At 35.6% G+C, this 19,174-nt stretch overlaps 1 protein-coding gene across 3 annotated transcripts in view; it reads right to left on the bottom strand.

The window, feature by feature from the left end:
• Nucleotides 1–464: 464 nt before the first annotated feature.
• IFT81 (intraflagellar transport 81) overlaps nt 465–19,174 on the bottom strand; it is a 164,878-nt gene continuing 146,168 nt past the window's right edge. For 2 of the 3 annotated variants that reach the window (XM_010841349.1, XM_010841350.1), the window contains exons 19-21: nt 17,693–17,738; nt 14,323–14,466; nt 465–806 (exon numbers count right to left, since the gene is read on the bottom strand). In XM_010841349.1, coding sequence (XP_010839651.1) covers nt 684–806; nt 14,323–14,466; nt 17,693–17,738 — 313 coding nt within the window. In that variant the 3' untranslated portion in view covers nt 465–683. Of the gene's footprint in view, nt 807–10,914; nt 14,467–17,692; nt 17,739–19,174 lie in introns of those variants that run through there. The other variant, XM_010841351.1, reaches the window with a different exon arrangement.

Raw genomic sequence — 19,174 nt, 5'->3', positions numbered from 1 at the left:
CAAAAGCAGAGACATTACTTTGCCAACAAAGGTTCGTCTAGTCAAGGCTGTGGTTTTTCCTGTGGTCATGTATGGATGTGAGAGTTGGACTGTGAAGAAGGCTGAGTGCCGAAGAATTGATGCTTTTGAACTGTGGTGTTGGAGAAGACTCTTGAGAGTCCCTAGGACTGCAAGGAGATCCAACCAGTCCATTCTGAAGGAGATCAGCCCTGGAATTTCTTTGGAAGGAATGATGCTAAAGCTGAAACTCCAGTACTTTGGCCACCTCATGCGAAGAGTTGACTCATTGGAAAAGACTGATGCTGGGAGGGATTGGGGGCAAGAGGAGAAGGGGACGACAGAGGATGAGATGGCTGGATGGCATCATTGACTCGATGGACGTGAGTCTGGGTGAACTCTGGGAGTTGGTGATGGACAGGGAGGCCTGGAGTGCTGCGATTCATGGGGTCGCAAAGAGTTGGACATGACTGAGCAACTGATCTGATTCGGTAAGTTAGCCAATTCCCACAATTTTTCCAACATTAACCAAAATCAACTAATACAAACTTCAAATAATTCCACTATTCTATATCCACACTACTCTCATGTCTACCAGAGAAAGCAAACAAGTGGGGGGAAGCCCAAATAATTACAAGGAAATTGCCAAGAAAGGCCTAAAGAAGCCACACACAGAAGTTGCTCAGTCATGTCTGACTTGTAGCCCACCAGGCTCCTTGGTCCATGGGATTTTCCAGGCATGAATACTGGAGTGGGCTGCCGTTTCCTTTCTCAACCTGTGATTCCAGAACCAGACGCATCATCTGAAACTAGTGAGAAATGCAAATTTTCAGTCTCTACCCCAGACCTATGGAATGGAAAATACAGGCCCTCCAGGAACTTCTGATACAGCTTTTATACCACAAGCCTTTAAAAATTAAACCCAATTATTTAAGCAGCTTTGGCAATGTTTTCCACTAAAGATAAAAATTACAAAGTATATAACCTATAAATTAGAACGTTAAAAGTATGTTTTAATTAGTCTAGGTTCAAAAGCAAAAATAAAATGACAAAGTTTACCCAACATCTTCTCAAAATAGGAAACGGTCACCATTTCAAACTCAAGAAGGAAAAAAAACCACTTAGATCTGCCTAAAAATAAATGGGCAGATTTTAAAACTTCTACAGAACAATCATCATCGGTAGATGCCATAACTATTGGGGGAAACAATGTTGGAAAACAAGTTATTTACAAAATTTCCAAGTTTCGCTCCACTGGGCATTTATTAATTTCAAATACACCATTATGATGGAAAAATCTGGTGATTTCATAATAAAATTATCAAACAGCAACACCAATAAAGGAACAAAATGACATTGTTAGGTAGGTAGAATAGGGAAAAGGAGTCCAAAATGGCGGTGGCTAAAAGATAAGGAAGGTCAAAGGAAGGTCCAAGGACCAGAGTGAAGACTTCAGGCAGAACAAACAGCACTCCTGGCTAAGCCCAATTTGCATAGGGCCTATGTGCATTCCTTAGTTATCCTCTCTGCTTTTAGACAATAATCATACATATGCATTTCTAAGTGTGTTAAAGGCCTGATAACAGTCATTTTCTATAACCTTCATCCTAAGTCTGATGAGTCTTCTAGTATTACACTCGAATTATACAACATACTCTTAAATAATGAGAATGAAGCAGTGGTTAAGATGTCAGAGTCTCCAGATCATACTGGCAATTATTTCTAATTATAGAGCTATGTTATATTTATTTTACTCTGTATCTGGTTAATCAAGATGACACTCGGGCAGTTGCTACAGTAAGCTCTACCTGAAGGGTGACTTTCCTTTGAAGTTTTCAGAGAAAGAAACTAAGGTCCAAAGCAATTAAGTGATTTACTTAAGGTCACTCTCTTTTACTTTCACTCATTCATTATTCATTTAACTAGTATTTAGTGATCAAAGTTGCTTATGTGCAAGTAGGTACAGGAAATGCAGCTGTGAATGGAAACCAGTTCTGCATGCCATGCTTGTACAGCCCCAAAGGAGAATCAGGTAAGGATACGTGTGATTACCATACAGGACTTGTACCTTTAATTGGCTGACCCTGTCTGTTACATATTTTACTGTTCTCCAGGTGTCTACCATACTTCCTGAAGGTTCTTACCCTGGCTCACTAATCTCATCTCCTGTTTTATGTGTGTGTGAGAGAGAACAATGATTATATATATTCAGACTCCTCTATCTTCCATGCCATTAAGGGATTATACAGCTCCTTTTCCTCCACTAAGAGACCTATTGGCTCCTAGGAAATCGCCTCCAGTTTGAGCCCTGGTAGTGACAGGACAGTGTCAAGGAAAGAATGCTAATGATTTTTCCACTAGCTGATCCCAAAAGCTTGGCAGAGGGGAGCTCAGTCCACTGAATATTTATATAGCACCTTGATTAAAACAGCTCAAAGCAGTATTCTAAGCAGCTGTATTATAACCTCATTTTGTAAACTTTGTATTTTAAATACAAAAATAAGCTCCTTTACCAATGTTAAAAATAATCATGAGATAAGTTTCACAGAAAGAAGACTAGAAATAAAATTGTAAATGGTGAGAATCCCTGGGTGGTGGGATTACAGGTTATTTTAATTATCTTCTGTATTCAAAATTTCTACAGTTGACATTATGGACTTCTCATTTAGAAAAAAAACTACTACTGAGGCTTCCCTGGTGTCTCAGTGGTAAAGAATCTGCTTTCCAATGCAGGAGACATGGGTTTGATTCCCGGTCCCCTGGTTCAGGAAGATCCCACATGTTGGAGCAACAAAGCCCAGGGCCCCAAATACTTGGCCTGTGTTCTAGAGCCCAGGACCCACAGCTACTGAGCCCACACCCCACAACTACTGAAGCCCAGAGCATCTAGAGCCTGTGCTCTGCAACAAGAGAAGCCACTGCAGTGAGAAGCCTGCATGCTGCTGCAGCAAAGAGTAGCTCCCTCTTGCTGTAACTAGAGAAAAGCTGGTGCAGCAATGAAGACCCAGAACAGCCAAAAATAAACAAATAAAATTATAAAAAACATTACTTAAGCAACTAAAAAAGAGACTGTAAAAACTCAACGTCACATAATTTAAAAATGCAAATTAAAATAATTATTTAAACCTATCATATTGACAAAGATGTTATGAAGCTAATACACATAGCATAGGTAAGGGGACAGCTAACAGGCACTGTCATACATGACTGATGGGATTACAAATTGTCACCAGCTTTTTGCAGGGTGATTTGGCAATACTGATCTAAAATATCTATCTAAAAATTTAAATGCAAATCTGAATCCAACAATTCTAAGATATTTTTCTCTGAAGATACACTTGCACAACAGTGCAAAGATATAAGTAGAAGGATGTTCAATAAAGAACTTGTAAAACTGTACTATATTTATGTAGTGGATATAGTGGAACACTCTGAAACTATTAAGAATAAGATAGCTCCATATGTACATATGATTACAATTTACTGTTTAGTGCAAAAAGCAAGTTTCAGAATACTGAATATAACCCTTTTTGTACATAATTTTAAAAGGCTGTAAATACATACACGTGTTTGTGTATGCAATTAAAATGTCTGGAAGAATACTCTAAAACCTAACTGTGGAAACATCTCTGAGAAGTGAGAAAACTGAGACAGGTGAGGGTTTTTGTTTTTAAACTACTGATATTATCTGAAATTGTTACACTGAGCTTGTATTTCTAACAGCTTTATTGGCACATAATTCACACACCGTACAATTCACCAATTTAAAGTGATTTTTGTGTATGTACACATTCGTTATTTCTTTAGCATATTCATAGAGTTGTAAAATCATTATCACAGTGCGTGATTTTTTAAATGAAAAATATTTTGAGAAATGCTCTAAAAGTAAACTTAGTAGTAGTAAGAGAATACATGTTTGAGATAGCATCAGAAAAAAATCTGAGGGACTTCCCTGCTGGTCCAGAGGCTAAGACTCTGCACTCCCAATGCAGGGGGCCTGGGTTTGATTTCTGATCAGGAAACTAGAACCCACATGCCGCAACTAAGAGGTGGCATGCTGCAACTAAAGATCTCACATGCTGCAAATAAGACCTGGTGAAGTCAAGTAAATATATAAAATAAAAAGTTTGAATAGTAAGGGAATGGTAAACATAAACAGGGAGAAAAAAAATGATGGAAAGGATCTGAGACAGAAAATAAATAAAGACGTTAAACCGAGTTTTAACTAGGGATGTGTTAGATCTCCCTTCATTAAATCAACACATCTGGATTCTGTAAGAACAAGATCAAGGTAAGACATTCAGGCATGATAAGAAAAAAGAAAGAAATCCTTGATTTGATGGTACTACAAATATTTGGATAAACCAGATTCTATATAAATCTGCAGACAGCTGGATATGAATTCCATCTATGGAAGACACAGATCAAGAGAATTTAGAGAAATATATTTACTTTGTAGTTGCTAGAAATCTCTCCTGTCTTAGGAAAATGGCAGAGAAATACTAAGTCTTGAGCAATGAACACTTACTGAACTCAACAGTGGTCTGAATTACATAAGAATACCAGAGAATAGGAAGACTTGGGTAGAGAAAAGAGCTCCTGAAACATAAACTTAATAAACAAACACCATGTAGAAATATTCATTCTGACTCTGACTCAAAGTTTTATATATGTTTTTAGAAGATGGATGAGAAAACATACATTTGAAAGATAATATTTTATGAAAACATTCAGCAAAACTCACATTTAATCTCTGTACTATTTAAAATTACTTTTTCTCTGAGACTTTCCCTCATTAAAATCTTCCCTGAGCACTACAGATCTTAGGAACACTTTGTAGAATATCACCTATTTTCCTCTTTCCTATCTTTAAAAAATGCAGTTCAAAAGTTGTGAGGTTAGAGGATTCTCTGGAACCAGGAAAGGCGAACTTTACTGATTATCCTATGAATCAATTAGCTTGGGTACAATGAGCTCTTATCTATAATAATTAGGGCACTGAAGGGACTGTAGCAACTGATCTGGTTCAACATCAATAAAATAATGGAAATGTATGCAAGATACCCACACTCATGCAAAACCTGTTTTTATAAAGAAGTAAATGTTCGATTAAAAAAGGTCACCAGTTTTGAATTAGGAAACTACAAAGTAACAGTGGTATAATAATTCTTTTTGGTGATCCTCCTGAAAGTTGCTCAGTCTTTGAGACCCCATGGACTGCATAGAATTCTCCAGGCCAGAATACTGGAGTGGGTAGCACCCAGGGATCGAACCCAGGTCTCCCACATTGCAGGCAGATTCTTTACCAGCTGAGCCACAAGGGAAGCCCAAGAATACTGGAGTGGGTAGCCTATCCGTTCTCCAGGGGATCTTCCTGACCCAGGAATCGAACCGGGTCTCCTGCATTGCAAGCAGATTCTTTACCAACTGAGCTATCAGTTACTGTGTGGCAACTCGCAGGATCTTAGTTCCCTGACCAGGGATTGAACCTGAGTCCTCAGCAGTGACAGCAGGGAGTCCTAACCACTGGACCATCAGGGAATTCCTGCTGGTGCAATAATTTATAACAATTAAAAATTTAAGATCAATCTGTTATCTGATAGTACCCATCATCTTTAAAAGTAGCTTAAGTGTTAACAGTTGCAAAATCACTCACCTTGTGGCTCACAATTGATACAATACTTGATTCAAAATCAAGCAACAAGACATAAAGGACAGACTTTCGGACACAGGGGCAGAAGGAGAGGGTGGGATGATTTGAGACAGTAGCACTGAAAGTATACATTACCATATGTAAAACAGATAGCCAGTGGGATGCAGGGAACCCGAGGACAGTGCTCTGGACAGCCTAGAGGGGTGGGATGGGGAAGGAGGTGGGAGGAAGCTTCAAGAGGGAGGGGACATATGTATACCTATGGCTGACTATGTTGATGTATGGCAGAAATCATCACAATATTGTAAAGCAATTATCCTCCAATTAAAAATAAAATAAAATTAAAAAATCAAGTGACAAAGAATGCTCAAGAACATGATATGCTTTGAAGTATTATAATATGATGTGTCTTCCTATTTCTACATGTGCATGTTAAATGTGTGCATGTGTGTAACACAACATTTTACTGGGGATTAATGAATTGTGCATGCTGGAGGCCGTTGCTAACAACATAATCATCTCTATAAACGCTCTGATTGACTATGACAGCTTAGGAAACCATGTGAAAATAAAAAGCGTTATGCTCCCTGATAATATGCTATGGAGGACAATGATCAAACTATAACTCGTAGTTATTTATTTACTTAAAAGTAAAATTGCTTTATCAGAAAGGTTACCTAAGTCTTGTCCTGTGACTGTGACAACAGATTAAAAATGGAACTGCTTAAACCTCCAAAATATGCAAATGGTAACTGAAAGAATATCGCTTTAATGACAGTTAAAACCATCCATCTCCATGGGCTAAATGTAGATGCATTTGGAAGCTAACCTTGGCTTTCAGGCTTGAGGTTAGACTAGCAGGACTTCTATTGTCATCTGGACAGGTGGCAATAACCTTAGACGGGGATGTCAGAGCCTCCGAAGTCTTCTTTTAGATCTGACATCAAGCTACAATGAACCCTGGCTTCTGAACAAACTTTGAATGCCAAAAGGCAAAGGCGAAGGGTTAACTGCTCATTCTTTTTTTTCCAAAATTTCTTACATGCTAAAATATTTTAAAAAGCAAGGACAGCTCGATTTAGATTATAAAAAAGGCACTCTGATGAAAAGCAAATGTGTTCCTAAATGTATTTTGAAGTAGATGGTTAGAAAGCTAATATAGAGCTTGCAGTCTAAATATATCATTCTTTTAGAGGCAGAACATATTGCTGGGGGAAAAAAATTCTCTATCACAGGACTTATGGCATATAGTAACTAAAATGTTTTTCCATTTGTTGAATTTTCAATGTTCAGGAATATTATTCAGTAGACCCAGAGAGAAGTCCTAAATTGGAAAAGCAGCTGAGTCCAAGGTCATCTCTCTTGTTTCCAAATATATCTTGAAACAAATGCAAGAAGGGCACTTTGCTGAGTGTTATCTGGACATATATAGTTTCAATCAAATTCTTCAAGAAGTGTCAGAATAAAAGTTGAACATTTGTTTGACACTGCCAAGTCACTAGCAAGTGGGTCTCTTCAAGGGCTGAGGCTCTCCTTGGCTACTTGGCAATTATTACAACATAAAACAGTTTTTTCTTACTCTCAAGAAAAAGCAATCAAGGACTGTTAAACACCAGCTTTGAATTTTTTTTCTCACATTTCTGGATACATAGAAGATCAAATAAACTTATAAAAATGTCTCTCAACAAAACTGTAACTTTAAAATATTCTGTTTCTCATCTAAATTCCTTCAAATTAGCAAATCTTTTCTACGTATCTGAAAATGTGACATGAAACAAAAAAGTGATTGTACAAATGAGATGACAAAGAGTTGTAAACTGAATCAAAGAATAAAATATTGAATCTCTGAGTTAGTGTAAAAAAATATTCCCCCAAAGATAATGAAACAAACAACTGACTTATTACCTATACTGCTCTCTTTTGTCATAAAAAACAAATCAAACTTAGTCCATGATAGCAGTCTCTTGTGGAGATGATAATCTATGATTCCCTACAATGCAGTGAATCTCTCATTTCATCAAGGGTCCAAAAGGAATTAGGATATTAAGAACAGCTCCAACAACTGCACCAACTCAAAAAAGCTCATCGATTTGGTTTCCAACTCCTTTTCCAGCTTTAACTCTCTTACTCTCTGCAGCCTTGCCTGGCTCGTACCTCAGGGTATTCCTTTCTTGGGGCTTCCTCATCCCCATGGAGCTCTTGTTTCCTCCCTAAGCCAAATTCTACCCATGCTTCCAGAGTGGTTTTAAACTTGTACCATCTCTTTCTCCAGTCTGCCCAGATTGCTCCAGCCCACAGTGTTTTTCTCCCCTCTGATTTCCCATTGGACTAGTACTGTTGATGGCATTCCAAAAAGCTAAACTGAAACTTTTAGAGACCCTAAACTCTAAAGAGAGTGTAAGGAAGTCTGAGTTTTGATTTTTCTTATGAAAACTTCTTTGATTTCTGAAATATCAAATATTGGGGTATATCTGTTTGATAATCCAGTGCTGTAAATTGCTTCAATTGCTGGTTCCTATCCAAATTTTACTCATCTTTCCAGGCCCAGATCATTCCCTCTTCTTTGATGAAACCTCCCGGACTCCCCTTTGACCTTTTAGTCTTCCCTAGTCCATTTTGGGAGACGGAAATGGCAACACACTCCAGTACTCTTGCCTGGAAAATCCCATGGACAGAGGAGCCTGGTGGGCTGCAGTCCATGGGGTCGCGAAGAGTCAGACATGACTGAGCGACTTCACTTTCACTTTTCAGTCTCATGCACTGGAGAAGGAAATGGCAACCCATTCCAGTATTCTTGCCTGGAGAATCCCAGGGACGGGGGAGCCTGGTGGGCTGCTGTGTATGGGGTCGCACAGGGTTGGACACGACTGAAGCAACTTAGCAGCAGCAGCAGCAGTCCGTTTTGACTGAACTTCGACAGCACACAAAATTTAGCACTAGGTTTTAGGATTCAACATATTTGCTGTATCGTACTGTTAGTCTGGTTAATGACAGGGGCCATGTCTTATCCTTTTACTGCACCTTTCATGGAGTCCAGCTGAGTGCCCAGCATGTCAAATTACAGAGCACACGAGCTTAGCCCATATTAGGAACTCCTTACCCTGGCCTCACACAACTAGGTAACTTACTGAGCCATTCTAGACTTGTCATTTCCTGAACATGTCATGTACTTAAATGCCTTTGTCTTCTACTATCAAAATCTTAATTCATTCTTATAAATCCAGCTCAAGTCCCACCTCTCCCATTAATCTTTCTCCAACCCCCCATGTCAAAATTAACTGCTTCTTCCTCTGAGCTCGTTTTATACATTAAAAAAAAAACTTTTCTTTTTGCTGCTTAATATTAGAATCTTCTAGACTGTGTGCTCTTTGAGAGAAAAAACCAGGTCATGTTCATTTTCTATTTTAGCATGTAGCATAGTGTCAAGCATGCAGAAATTAAATATTCACATATAAATAAATGAATGAACTTACAATTTTATTCTCCAGTTAATCAAGTAACATCTTGTTAATATCTTTGGTTTAGCCTTGGCATTTTCATAGATGAGATGAGAAAAGTCCATAAAACTATTCAATGAATTCTGGATTTGATGAAATATTGTGGTTTTGCTTAATATTTTATCTTATTTCAATCTTAAAGTTTGATGGCAGCATTGTTTATAAAGTAAAAAACTGGAATCGATATAAACGTCCAGCAACAGGAGACATATATGAGTTTAAGACTTTCACAGAGAAAGTTGTTTTTCTTTTCTTTTTCATCACCATCTACCTCCAGAACTTTTTCATCATCCCACACTGAAACTCTTCACAGAGAAACTTTTAAATTATAACCTATAAAGTTTCTATTCTTTCTTTACCTAAAACTATTACTCACTTCTTTTATGCATTTACTCGAACATCATTTTTACTATAATTCCCTAATCTGGTTGGTAGAGTTTATTGACTTTAAAATATTTATTGATTTATTTTATTTATTTTTGGCTGTGCTGAGTCTTTGTTGCTGTACACAGGCTCAGTAGTTGCAATCTGTATGCCACAGTTGTGGTACATGGGCTTAGTTGCCACAAGGCATGTGGGATTTTCCTGGAGCAGGGATACAACCCATGTCCCCTGCACTGGCAGGTGGATTCTTAACCACTGGACCACCACCTAAGTCCCAGCAGAGTTTATTTTTAATCATTTAGTAAAGTAATGAAGTTTGTTTTTCAGCTACAGTTGAGGAAATATAGTATTGAAAATACATTATAAAAGCAAAAAAAAATTTCACATATACTGCAGTTCATAAATGGGCAGCAACCTTTATGGATACATACAACCATGGGTCACACTGCAGGACAGCACAGTAGTTAAGAGCGCAGGTCTTGGACCCTGGCTCCACCTGCTACAGTTATTAGCTGTGTAATACTGTAAAAGCCTTTCTGTGCCTCAGTTTCTTCATTTATAAAGTGAGGATAATGGTATCCATCTCACAGGGTTATTTTGAGAGTTACACTGGCTCATACACATAAAGCACTTAGGACAGTGTGTGGTACATAATCAGTGCTTACTAATGGACTAGCTGCTAGCATCATTATATTTTCATCATTCTCACGATTCTGATTATTATAATAACCACAATATTACTCCCCTGAAGTAAAATTTTTTTCAGGGAGCAAAATTTGTTCAATCTGGCTTTGCCGAACTGCTGTTTAAAGAAATCCCCTTCCTCTGTAAGTTGGCTTTGCTTCTAGAACCAATAAAGCAATCAGTCTTTGCTCTTTAACAATGGGACCGGCTCCCTCGTGAGGAGTGAACTGCATTGCAGTTACTCTACCGAGGTTGGAAAGCCATTTGCCACAAGCACCCCTGTCCTGATTTCTGCACTGAGAGAGGCTGAAAGAGATCCCTTAAAGGTCCCAATCTAATGAATGACCATATGAATCATTCTGAGGTTCCTTTCAAGCTCCAAGATTTTCTGCCTATTTACCAGGTTCTCACATGCAATGTTAAATAGCAGTCTTGCCAGGAACCTGCAGTTCACACTCTGAACTGAGGCGGAAACAAATACTGTCACAGAAAAGCAGAAATCTTAAATTTCTTTCTGTGTTCTGAACAATGCATTTCCACAGTAGTGAACCACGTTTGGTGACTCAAGTCTCTCAGCAATTCTAGAGAGGAAATTGTGAAATTATCGCTGTTTGCTGAGACAGTACTTACAGTTTGCCAAAAGAGGGAGCATGGGAGCAGACAACACGTTTGTCCAAGTCTTTAAAAAAAAAATGTTTGTTTGGATTCTGTTTTTTAGTTTTTTATTTCTTTCGCAAGGATTGGATGAAAGTAAATGACAGTTGCAGACAATATTTTCTTTTTAAGACTGTCTTAAGACAGAAAGGTCCAAGATTGAAAATAGACACATAACTTTAAACGATCTCTATCTTCCCCAGACAAAACATTCACCTTATGCCTGGCTGCCACACATCAAACAGCTCTAATTAAACTGCTCTCATTAAAAGGAAAGGAAGGAGGAGCTCAGGCCAGCAGTTCTCCTGAATAGGGAAGCAATCACATATTTAATAAAAGTGCAACTTTCTCTCCTGGCTGCTGTGGATTATTTAAAAAAGAAGGATTCATTGTATATATAATCTAGATCTCACCTTTACTACAACAATGGAGAAGTTATTGAAATAACCAAGTTTAATGAAAGTTAATCATCAGGGTGCCAAGTTACTCACTCCCTAAGGCTAAACACTCCTTGGTGCCAAGCAAGAGGAATGATGTAAGCTCCTAGAACCTTTTGTAGAAACAAGTCTGAGATTCACACTCATTAGTCACTAACATTGGGTGAAAGCCTGTGTAAGATAAGGAGGTTTCTATAAGACACACATATCCCTACAAAGTCATTGTTTCAATACAAATTTGATTGCTGCTTTTGTAAAGGCAGCTTTGGCAATTTCCCCATTTGTACATATATTTTCAATTTGCAGAAGAATTCTGCAAGTTCATGTATTTTTAGTTTAAGGAACATAGTCAGTCTCTTACTCAAATTACCAAAAAGTGCTCTGTATCATGTTTAGCCTAAAAATTTAAGAAAGACACCCGGAAAATTCACAGAGCTTAAAATTTTCCCCCCAAATTATATATGTTATATAAACTAATTACTTGATAGTTTAATGAAATGGTTTCTTTTATTGCTGCTGTCCACTGTATTAAAGCAATATGATGTAAAATACTAATCTAAAGAAGAAAGTTAAATATTCTACAATTTCCTAAGATTTGGTTTAATCTCCATGTGCCTCTGAACAATGCTCTAAGGTAATTCTGCTAACACTTTCTAGACCTGGAAAACACATGACCTTAGATTCAGTTATTAACAGATTTATAACAGAAAAGATATTATATTATAAAATTCTATAAAATTTTATATTATAAAATTCTTCTTAAAGGACAACCTTTAAAGTTGGATTATTTCCTTAACTAATACAGGAAGCAAGATAGGCAGTGGCTTTTTGAAATTTATGGTTTAGTCAGTCCCATGCAACAGCTGGCAATACTGGGTCCTAGGAGGAGAAAATCTGTGAACATAGAAGCAGATTTCACAGGCTACATTTTTTTCCTTTATTTGGGTCATCATGTGGAAGACAAGATTATTTTCCAAAATGATTAGTCATTCTCATCAATTAGCCAGCTAAAGTATCAATCCTGAAGGAAAAATGTAATAAGCTCTTCTTTTGTAAGTGCCATCTGTCAAAAACTGTCAGAGTTAGTCAAAGCTTTTTACTGTCCCAATCAAATCATAAAACGAGTGGAAAGTCACTGTACAAAACCCATTAAGCTATGTTACTAAATGTCCAATGCTGCATAAAAACTATAAATAGCTTTGCACTTCTAGGTCTTTTTTTCAATTTGCTTTTCTTGAAGTAGTAATGATGTTCTGCTTCAGTGAATAAAATAATTTTGGAGCTGCCTTAGTGTTTAATCCACATACTCTTTCTGTGTGGAATGAAAGCAAGCAGTAATCAAATCATAATTTTAAGCATTCCTTGATGTATCTCTTGCTAACAATTTTAAAAATTAAGAGCACCAAAGATAGCAAAGACTGAAAAAACTAGTCACTAGGCTTAATAATCTTACAAATTGACATTCCTTTGGGGAATAAAATGCTGTTTCTGGGAAGGGCATCTAGTCTTTTTCAAATATTTGCAAAGGAATTCATACTCTAAAAGGAACATCACTTACTACTGGCTTAAAAATAACAAGCCAGTAGCCAACTCTGAACAAATACAATGTCCAAAAACTGATTACTGAATTAGTAAGGGTTTGTTTCCACACACTGAACACAGTCTTTGCTCTTTTAGTACATGGTTGATCCAATAGTTGATCTAAGGGCCAAGTAAGAATTCTGATAACTGAAATTTGTCCAAATAAGTAGCCAAAGTAAGCTGAGGACCTGATCCAAACCACTTAATAACATTGAAATACTTCTCTATTTTTTTCTTACAATATGTTAAAAGAAGTTTCAATTCTTTCCTGGTAAGTTCTTCCATACTCGAATGGATCCCATCTATTCTGGTGATAGCTCCTAGAAATGTAAGTAATTTCCATGCTAATGAGATTCTCTAATTATCAAGAAAGACAAAAAAAGGGTAGGACACATTTGGGAACAGACACCCAAGGCCATTAATCAAGTTTGTATATTTTGTAAGGGTGGAAACAATATTTTTCATCAAAATGTTTTTGCTTTGTTTTCTCCAGGAAAGCTAAGAAGAACGAACCCAAGAAGGACATGCTAACCATTTGAAATCTGAGTTTTCAAATCTAAAATAAAGAAAATTTGAAAAGTATATTGAAACTGAAATGAAGTAAAGGGTGGCATATGAATTTAGTATCTTTAAGGAAAAATTAAAGACATCTTCAGATACCTTGTCCAGATGAAGCAGAGATTGGAGGCACTCTGACAGTTTCTTATATTTAAAATAATGCCCAGAACCTACTGTGTTAGATTTTTGGTGAAAATAAGCAATAATCTTAAATTTAGTACAGTACTATACATGAATACTTACTTAAAAAAGATTAAAATTTACACTATATAAATTTTAAATAGCCATGATATGTGCACCAAGTTTTATTTGCCTTGAAAACAATACAAATAGAACAAATATGTGATTCAAAATATTAAATGTTCTTGAATTGTACAGAAGAAAAAGAAACTGATGTGAAACTGTAGGAATTGCTGAACTTCAGATAAATGTTTCTTCAAAACAAGAGATATTAGTTCCTAAAAGATTTCTCTAAAGTTAAAAAAAGATTAAGAAAAACATTAAGCCACTGGGTTATTATGTTCAAACAAAAACTTACATGTTTCTTAATGGACATGTGTTTACATTTACAGATAGTAAACTCAGTCTCTTGTCTTATAAAACAGAAGACACCACTGATGTATAAACTAAGCGAAATAATAAAAGCCTCTTTTTCATATTAGAACCTTTTAAAACCTAAATCTACCTTAGCATTATTTTCCATGAAAACTTAATAGGGAATGGCTAATCTGAAAGCAAAATGTTGAACAAATCACTTTCAAAAAAAAAAGAAACACATCATGGGATTTTACTTATAGCTAGCAGCATCAACTAACGCCCCAAACAATGGCACATGAACTCAGAGTATCAGCCGGTCCTCTCCTCCCTCCTGAATTACCTGACCAATGGAAGTTTGGGTTTGTTGTTTCAGAAAGCACTGTTTCTTACATTCCATCAATTGTTCAAAATCATGCCACATTTTTGCTTGTTTCATATTTGGACCATGACTTTCTCGTACAGCTTTTTGTTTTTCCCGGAGTTTCTAGAATAAAAAAAATAAGAGTAATTAAATATCATATAGGGATTTACTTCTACTGCTCTAATCAGAAGAATATGGTATGTTTTGTATATCTGATAAATAATAGCTAAACCACATGATATACGAAAGCTAAGATGATAAAAGTTAATTAAATTTACGATAGATCTAAGACAACCTGAAGCTAAAAAGGACAGAAAAATAGAAAAGAAGGGGAAAATAAAGGAAATCAGGAAAGTGGAGCAGTATCATGGTATATAAAAAGTGCAGATTTTGGAAGTCAGAAGACTTGAGTCCCAGCCTTGGCTTTGTCACTAGCCATAAGGAAGACAATTTCTCTGGACTGTAGTTTGTTCAATTGTCAATTAAGGTTAATAACAGGAGTAATTATAAAAGTAACTGCTTTATAATACTATTTTTTTCACATGACAATAGATATAGAAATAATTACAAACTATCATGTGTTATATATGTTATTATTATTAAACATTATATTCTTTCCTGAATCAGTATACTCTAAGGGTATGCTCTATGCCCAAATAAATCAAATTGTATGCAAATATTCTTCAAGGAGAAGGTCCAGTGATATTTTAAAAAGGTTCAGATCCTTATCATAATTATTTTTGTTACTAATAGCCCACATATATAGTTCCACCTTCCAATATTGTTCTACTTACTGGCTAAAATCATAAACAGGAATAGGAACATTTTTAAGTAAACTGTGAACTGTTCTTTGGCTCTGTGTTATGGCAAATCAAGGAAGAGTGACAAAGAAAAGATCGCACAAAGTCAGAGAGACAATGAGAGGAAAGAAAAGTAGAAAGGAAAGAAGAGAAAAACAGAGATGACAGTACACACATAAGGAAGCACAGAGTAACAGTAATCACCAAGAAGCGCAGAAAAACAAGCAAAGACACAAACAGATTACATGGGAACATCCCCATCTTTTCCTCTTTTAGTATGCAGGGTTGATCTAACAGTTGATCTAAGGACACAAGTGAGAAGGCCAGAGGTCGGTACTTGCCCAAATAAGAGGCTAAACTAAACTGAGGCCAGATTCAAAATGCTTATTAAAGACTGCCCTTCCCACCTATGGCTAAGAAAAGCAAAGTTAACAGCAGATAGCAAAACAAAACAGAATGAAGAAAATATAATTTAAATATAAATAGCAAATTTTTGACACAATGCCTGGCATGCAAATACATCTATTTAAGTCTATGTTACAAATAAAGTATCTTACAACAAATATTTTTATCCTCATAAACTAAAACAAAAGTAGTAAGTCAGATCAAGAGTTTTAAGAGTATTGAACATGATTTTAAGATTAAGGTACTACTTAACTGTAACTTTTCTTATATTATTGGAATAATTTCTTTCTAAAAAATCCTAACAACCTATAAAAGCTATTTAAAGAACCAAAGACAGGATGCGAGCATTGTCTGTATCAAAAATATTAAATTTAATTTGCTTCATAACCATATGTGTTTGAAACCTTTAACTTTATGAATACAACTGACTTTGTAATTTATTTTTAATGTTACTGTCATGTACTACAGATTTATTTTATGGATAGTTGTAATGCACAAAAAATACTTGTCACAGATTTCACTCTTCTTAAAAGGAGGAGGTGGTACAGGAGAGGGAAAGTTACAACTTTGAGCATCATATTCCACAGCACTTGGTAAGGCAAAGTCTAGTATACGATAGTGTGAATTGTAGCGCTATAGTTTGGTCTAATTTCAGAAACTCAAGCTGGCCTGAGGAGGTCTGTGGATGTCCAGTCTGCTGGTTTGGAAGACTTATGCTATTGTGAGTTTGAAAGCCTAGGTATATTCTGTGTTTGCTTTGAAAATTTAGATCTATTCTAAGAGTGAGAGGATCAAGAAGCTTTGTTTCTTAAGTGATACAGCCAGACAATCAGGGCATGAGCTAATCAATGGCTCATTTTGCTCAAACATGCTTGATGTCAGACTGTTGCTACTGCTTTCTCCTCAAATCTTGCAATATAATAAAACACTATACTGGGAGGGGAAAGAATAATCATATTTAGCCATTAAGTTTGAGTCTTTGAAAGGATTCAAGGTTTGGCAAATATTTCTCTATATACAACATCCATTCAGATACTAAACAAATGATGTGGAGGAATATTTTCATATGAAAAAGTACATTACTTCACTTAAGAAATATCTGGATGAAAGTCTATTATTGACAATCATACTAAATCCTAAAGCCCCCCAAATATCTAGTTAAAATAGTGTACAAATGTGTGTACAACTTGATTCAAATACATACATTTGAACATGAAAGTATCCAATAGCTAAACTGTACAATATATTGATTGAAGCAAAGCCATATTGTTAATTTGTACTTTTAGAACAGAAAAGCCCATATTTATATAAAATCATTTCCAGGCTGCAGACTCAAGAATATTTGAACACTGAAATGAGACACTGACATATAGTTAGTATTTTAAAAGAAATACTGCAGCTAACAATTCCTAACAAATGATAATACAAACTGGATACTCCTACTAGAAAAACTAAGAGGAAACTTCAATTTTCAGTAGTGAAACTCAGTAAGAAACAGATAAAATGGCATATAGTGAAGCATGGTTAGCATTCACTATGTAACATGGTCTTAAAATCATTGAAGATTAGAATCAATTAGAGAAATCAGTTAGTCATTTATATCCTGATGGTCAAGGCCCCTACCACCTCTTCCACTAGGAGTGTCTTAGAGAACTGAAAAAACAAAGCTCAATCATACACTTCTATTTTTAGTAGTCCTCATATAAGACTGGCAGGTAGGGAGTGAGTTTCTTAAGAAAAGTTTTTCGATTATTTTTAACTGAGTCAATGTTTGTAAAGGACTTAGACCAGGCCCTGGCTCATAGTAAGAGCTTTGTGCTTATTAAATAAAATAAATGTGTAAGTTTATACTTATCTTATAAACAGAGATACCTGGGAATAATGTGAAACTTGTAGTTCACTCATTACACGTGGCATTTTGTTATGCATGAACTTTTTATTTAAAACTAGATTTCTCCCTTTCCCCCCAAATCTATGTGCCTTCAGTTTTATAAAAATAAATTTCTAAGGAAGAGTCTTCATTTTTGAAAGGGAGTAAGAAAGTTCTAATTTCCCCTATAACCTTAAAAAAAACTAACAATGACATAACCATGTCCTGTAAACCTGAATTATGCACACATTAAAAAACAAACAAATATTCTTACCTTTCCAAGATTTTCCTGTTCAGCAATATTTTTGGTATATTGTTCCCTAGGAAGTCAATATAATGATATAGTTTACATTTACTTCAATTGATTTTATCATACAACTAAATTATAAATCAACATATCTATCTAAATATATTAGATAATACAGTTTAGAGTACTAGAGTCAGAATGAAACTCATTATCAAATAGTCCCTTTTCTAATCTTTAGTCAGTTCATCTAATAAACAATAATATAAGTAAAAAAAAACAAGGCAAAATATCACGTAAGAAATTAAGTACTATTTGTGGTTAATCTACACTTAAAGCAATAGAAATACATTTGCTTAAATTACACTTTTTTGGAAGAGGCTTGCAGAACAGAGAGAGAATACACATTAAAAAAATAACAAACCACAATAAATATCATCTAACCCTGCAATCCAACTTCTACAAAGCTTTCCTATAGAAAAACTCTTAAAACTTAATAAAAATAAAAGCAAAGACTATTCACTTCACCATTGCTTACAATAGTAAAAATCTACAACCAACTAAATGTTGATAGATGGGGAAATGTTTAAATAAATTATGGTACATGCATTCAAAAGAATAATACAGAGTTGTGAAAAAAGAATGAGGTAGATTTATAAATACTAAACTGGACAGAATTCTAGATAAATGAGGTATGGCAATGTAGACAACATTTAATTTTTGTGTACTATACTTGATAATGGTTACTCTTTGTTTTTATAAATATTTCTTTTGTACGCTAAAAAATTATAAATTTTTAATGTAAAAAATATAAATCATATCATATGGTATTTTTAAACAAAAGTATAATTATATTTTAAGACAAAAAGTGAGATTTAAAGTGTTAAGGACAAAGACTGAAGAATGAGGACAACGGAACCAATGATAAGAAGAGAAACTTTAGACCTCAAATTTGTATGGAAAAAGACTATATTTCTGTGAAAAGCTACACAGCAGTACTCAAGAAGAAATTACATAACACAAAATTGGGAATCTACGAAATCATAAACCACAAAGACAAACTCTAGCAGCTTAAGTGAAGATAGATTTGCATTGGTGTAAAAAAGGGAGGTTAACGTCTTTAGAACAAAAGAATGGCAATCAGAAGTACCTGAAGTCCTTACAGAGATGAAGTGAAGGTAGAATTTGTGCACAAGAATACATTTGAATCAATTCTAATGAGGTGGATGAAACTGGAGCCTATTATACAGAGTGAAGTAAGCCAGAAGGAAAAACACCAATACAGTATACTAACGCATATATATGGAATTTAGAAAGATGGTAACAATAACCCTGTGTACGAGACAGCAAAAGAGACACTGATGTATAGAACAGTCTTATGGACTCTGTGGGAGAGGGAGAGGGTGGGAAGATTTGGGAGAATGCAACTGAAACATGTAAAATATCATGTATGAAACGAGATGCCAGTCCAGGTTCGATGCACGATACTGGATGCTTGGGACTGGTGCACTG

Source organism: Bison bison, unplaced genomic scaffold (assembly GCF_000754665.1).
Source record: "Bison bison bison isolate TAMUID 2011002044 unplaced genomic scaffold, Bison_UMD1.0 scf7180017864160, whole genome shotgun sequence".
NCBI classification, from domain to species: Eukaryota; Metazoa; Chordata; class Mammalia; order Artiodactyla; family Bovidae; genus Bison; species Bison bison.
This window is presented reverse-complemented; position numbering and strand designations above follow the sequence as displayed.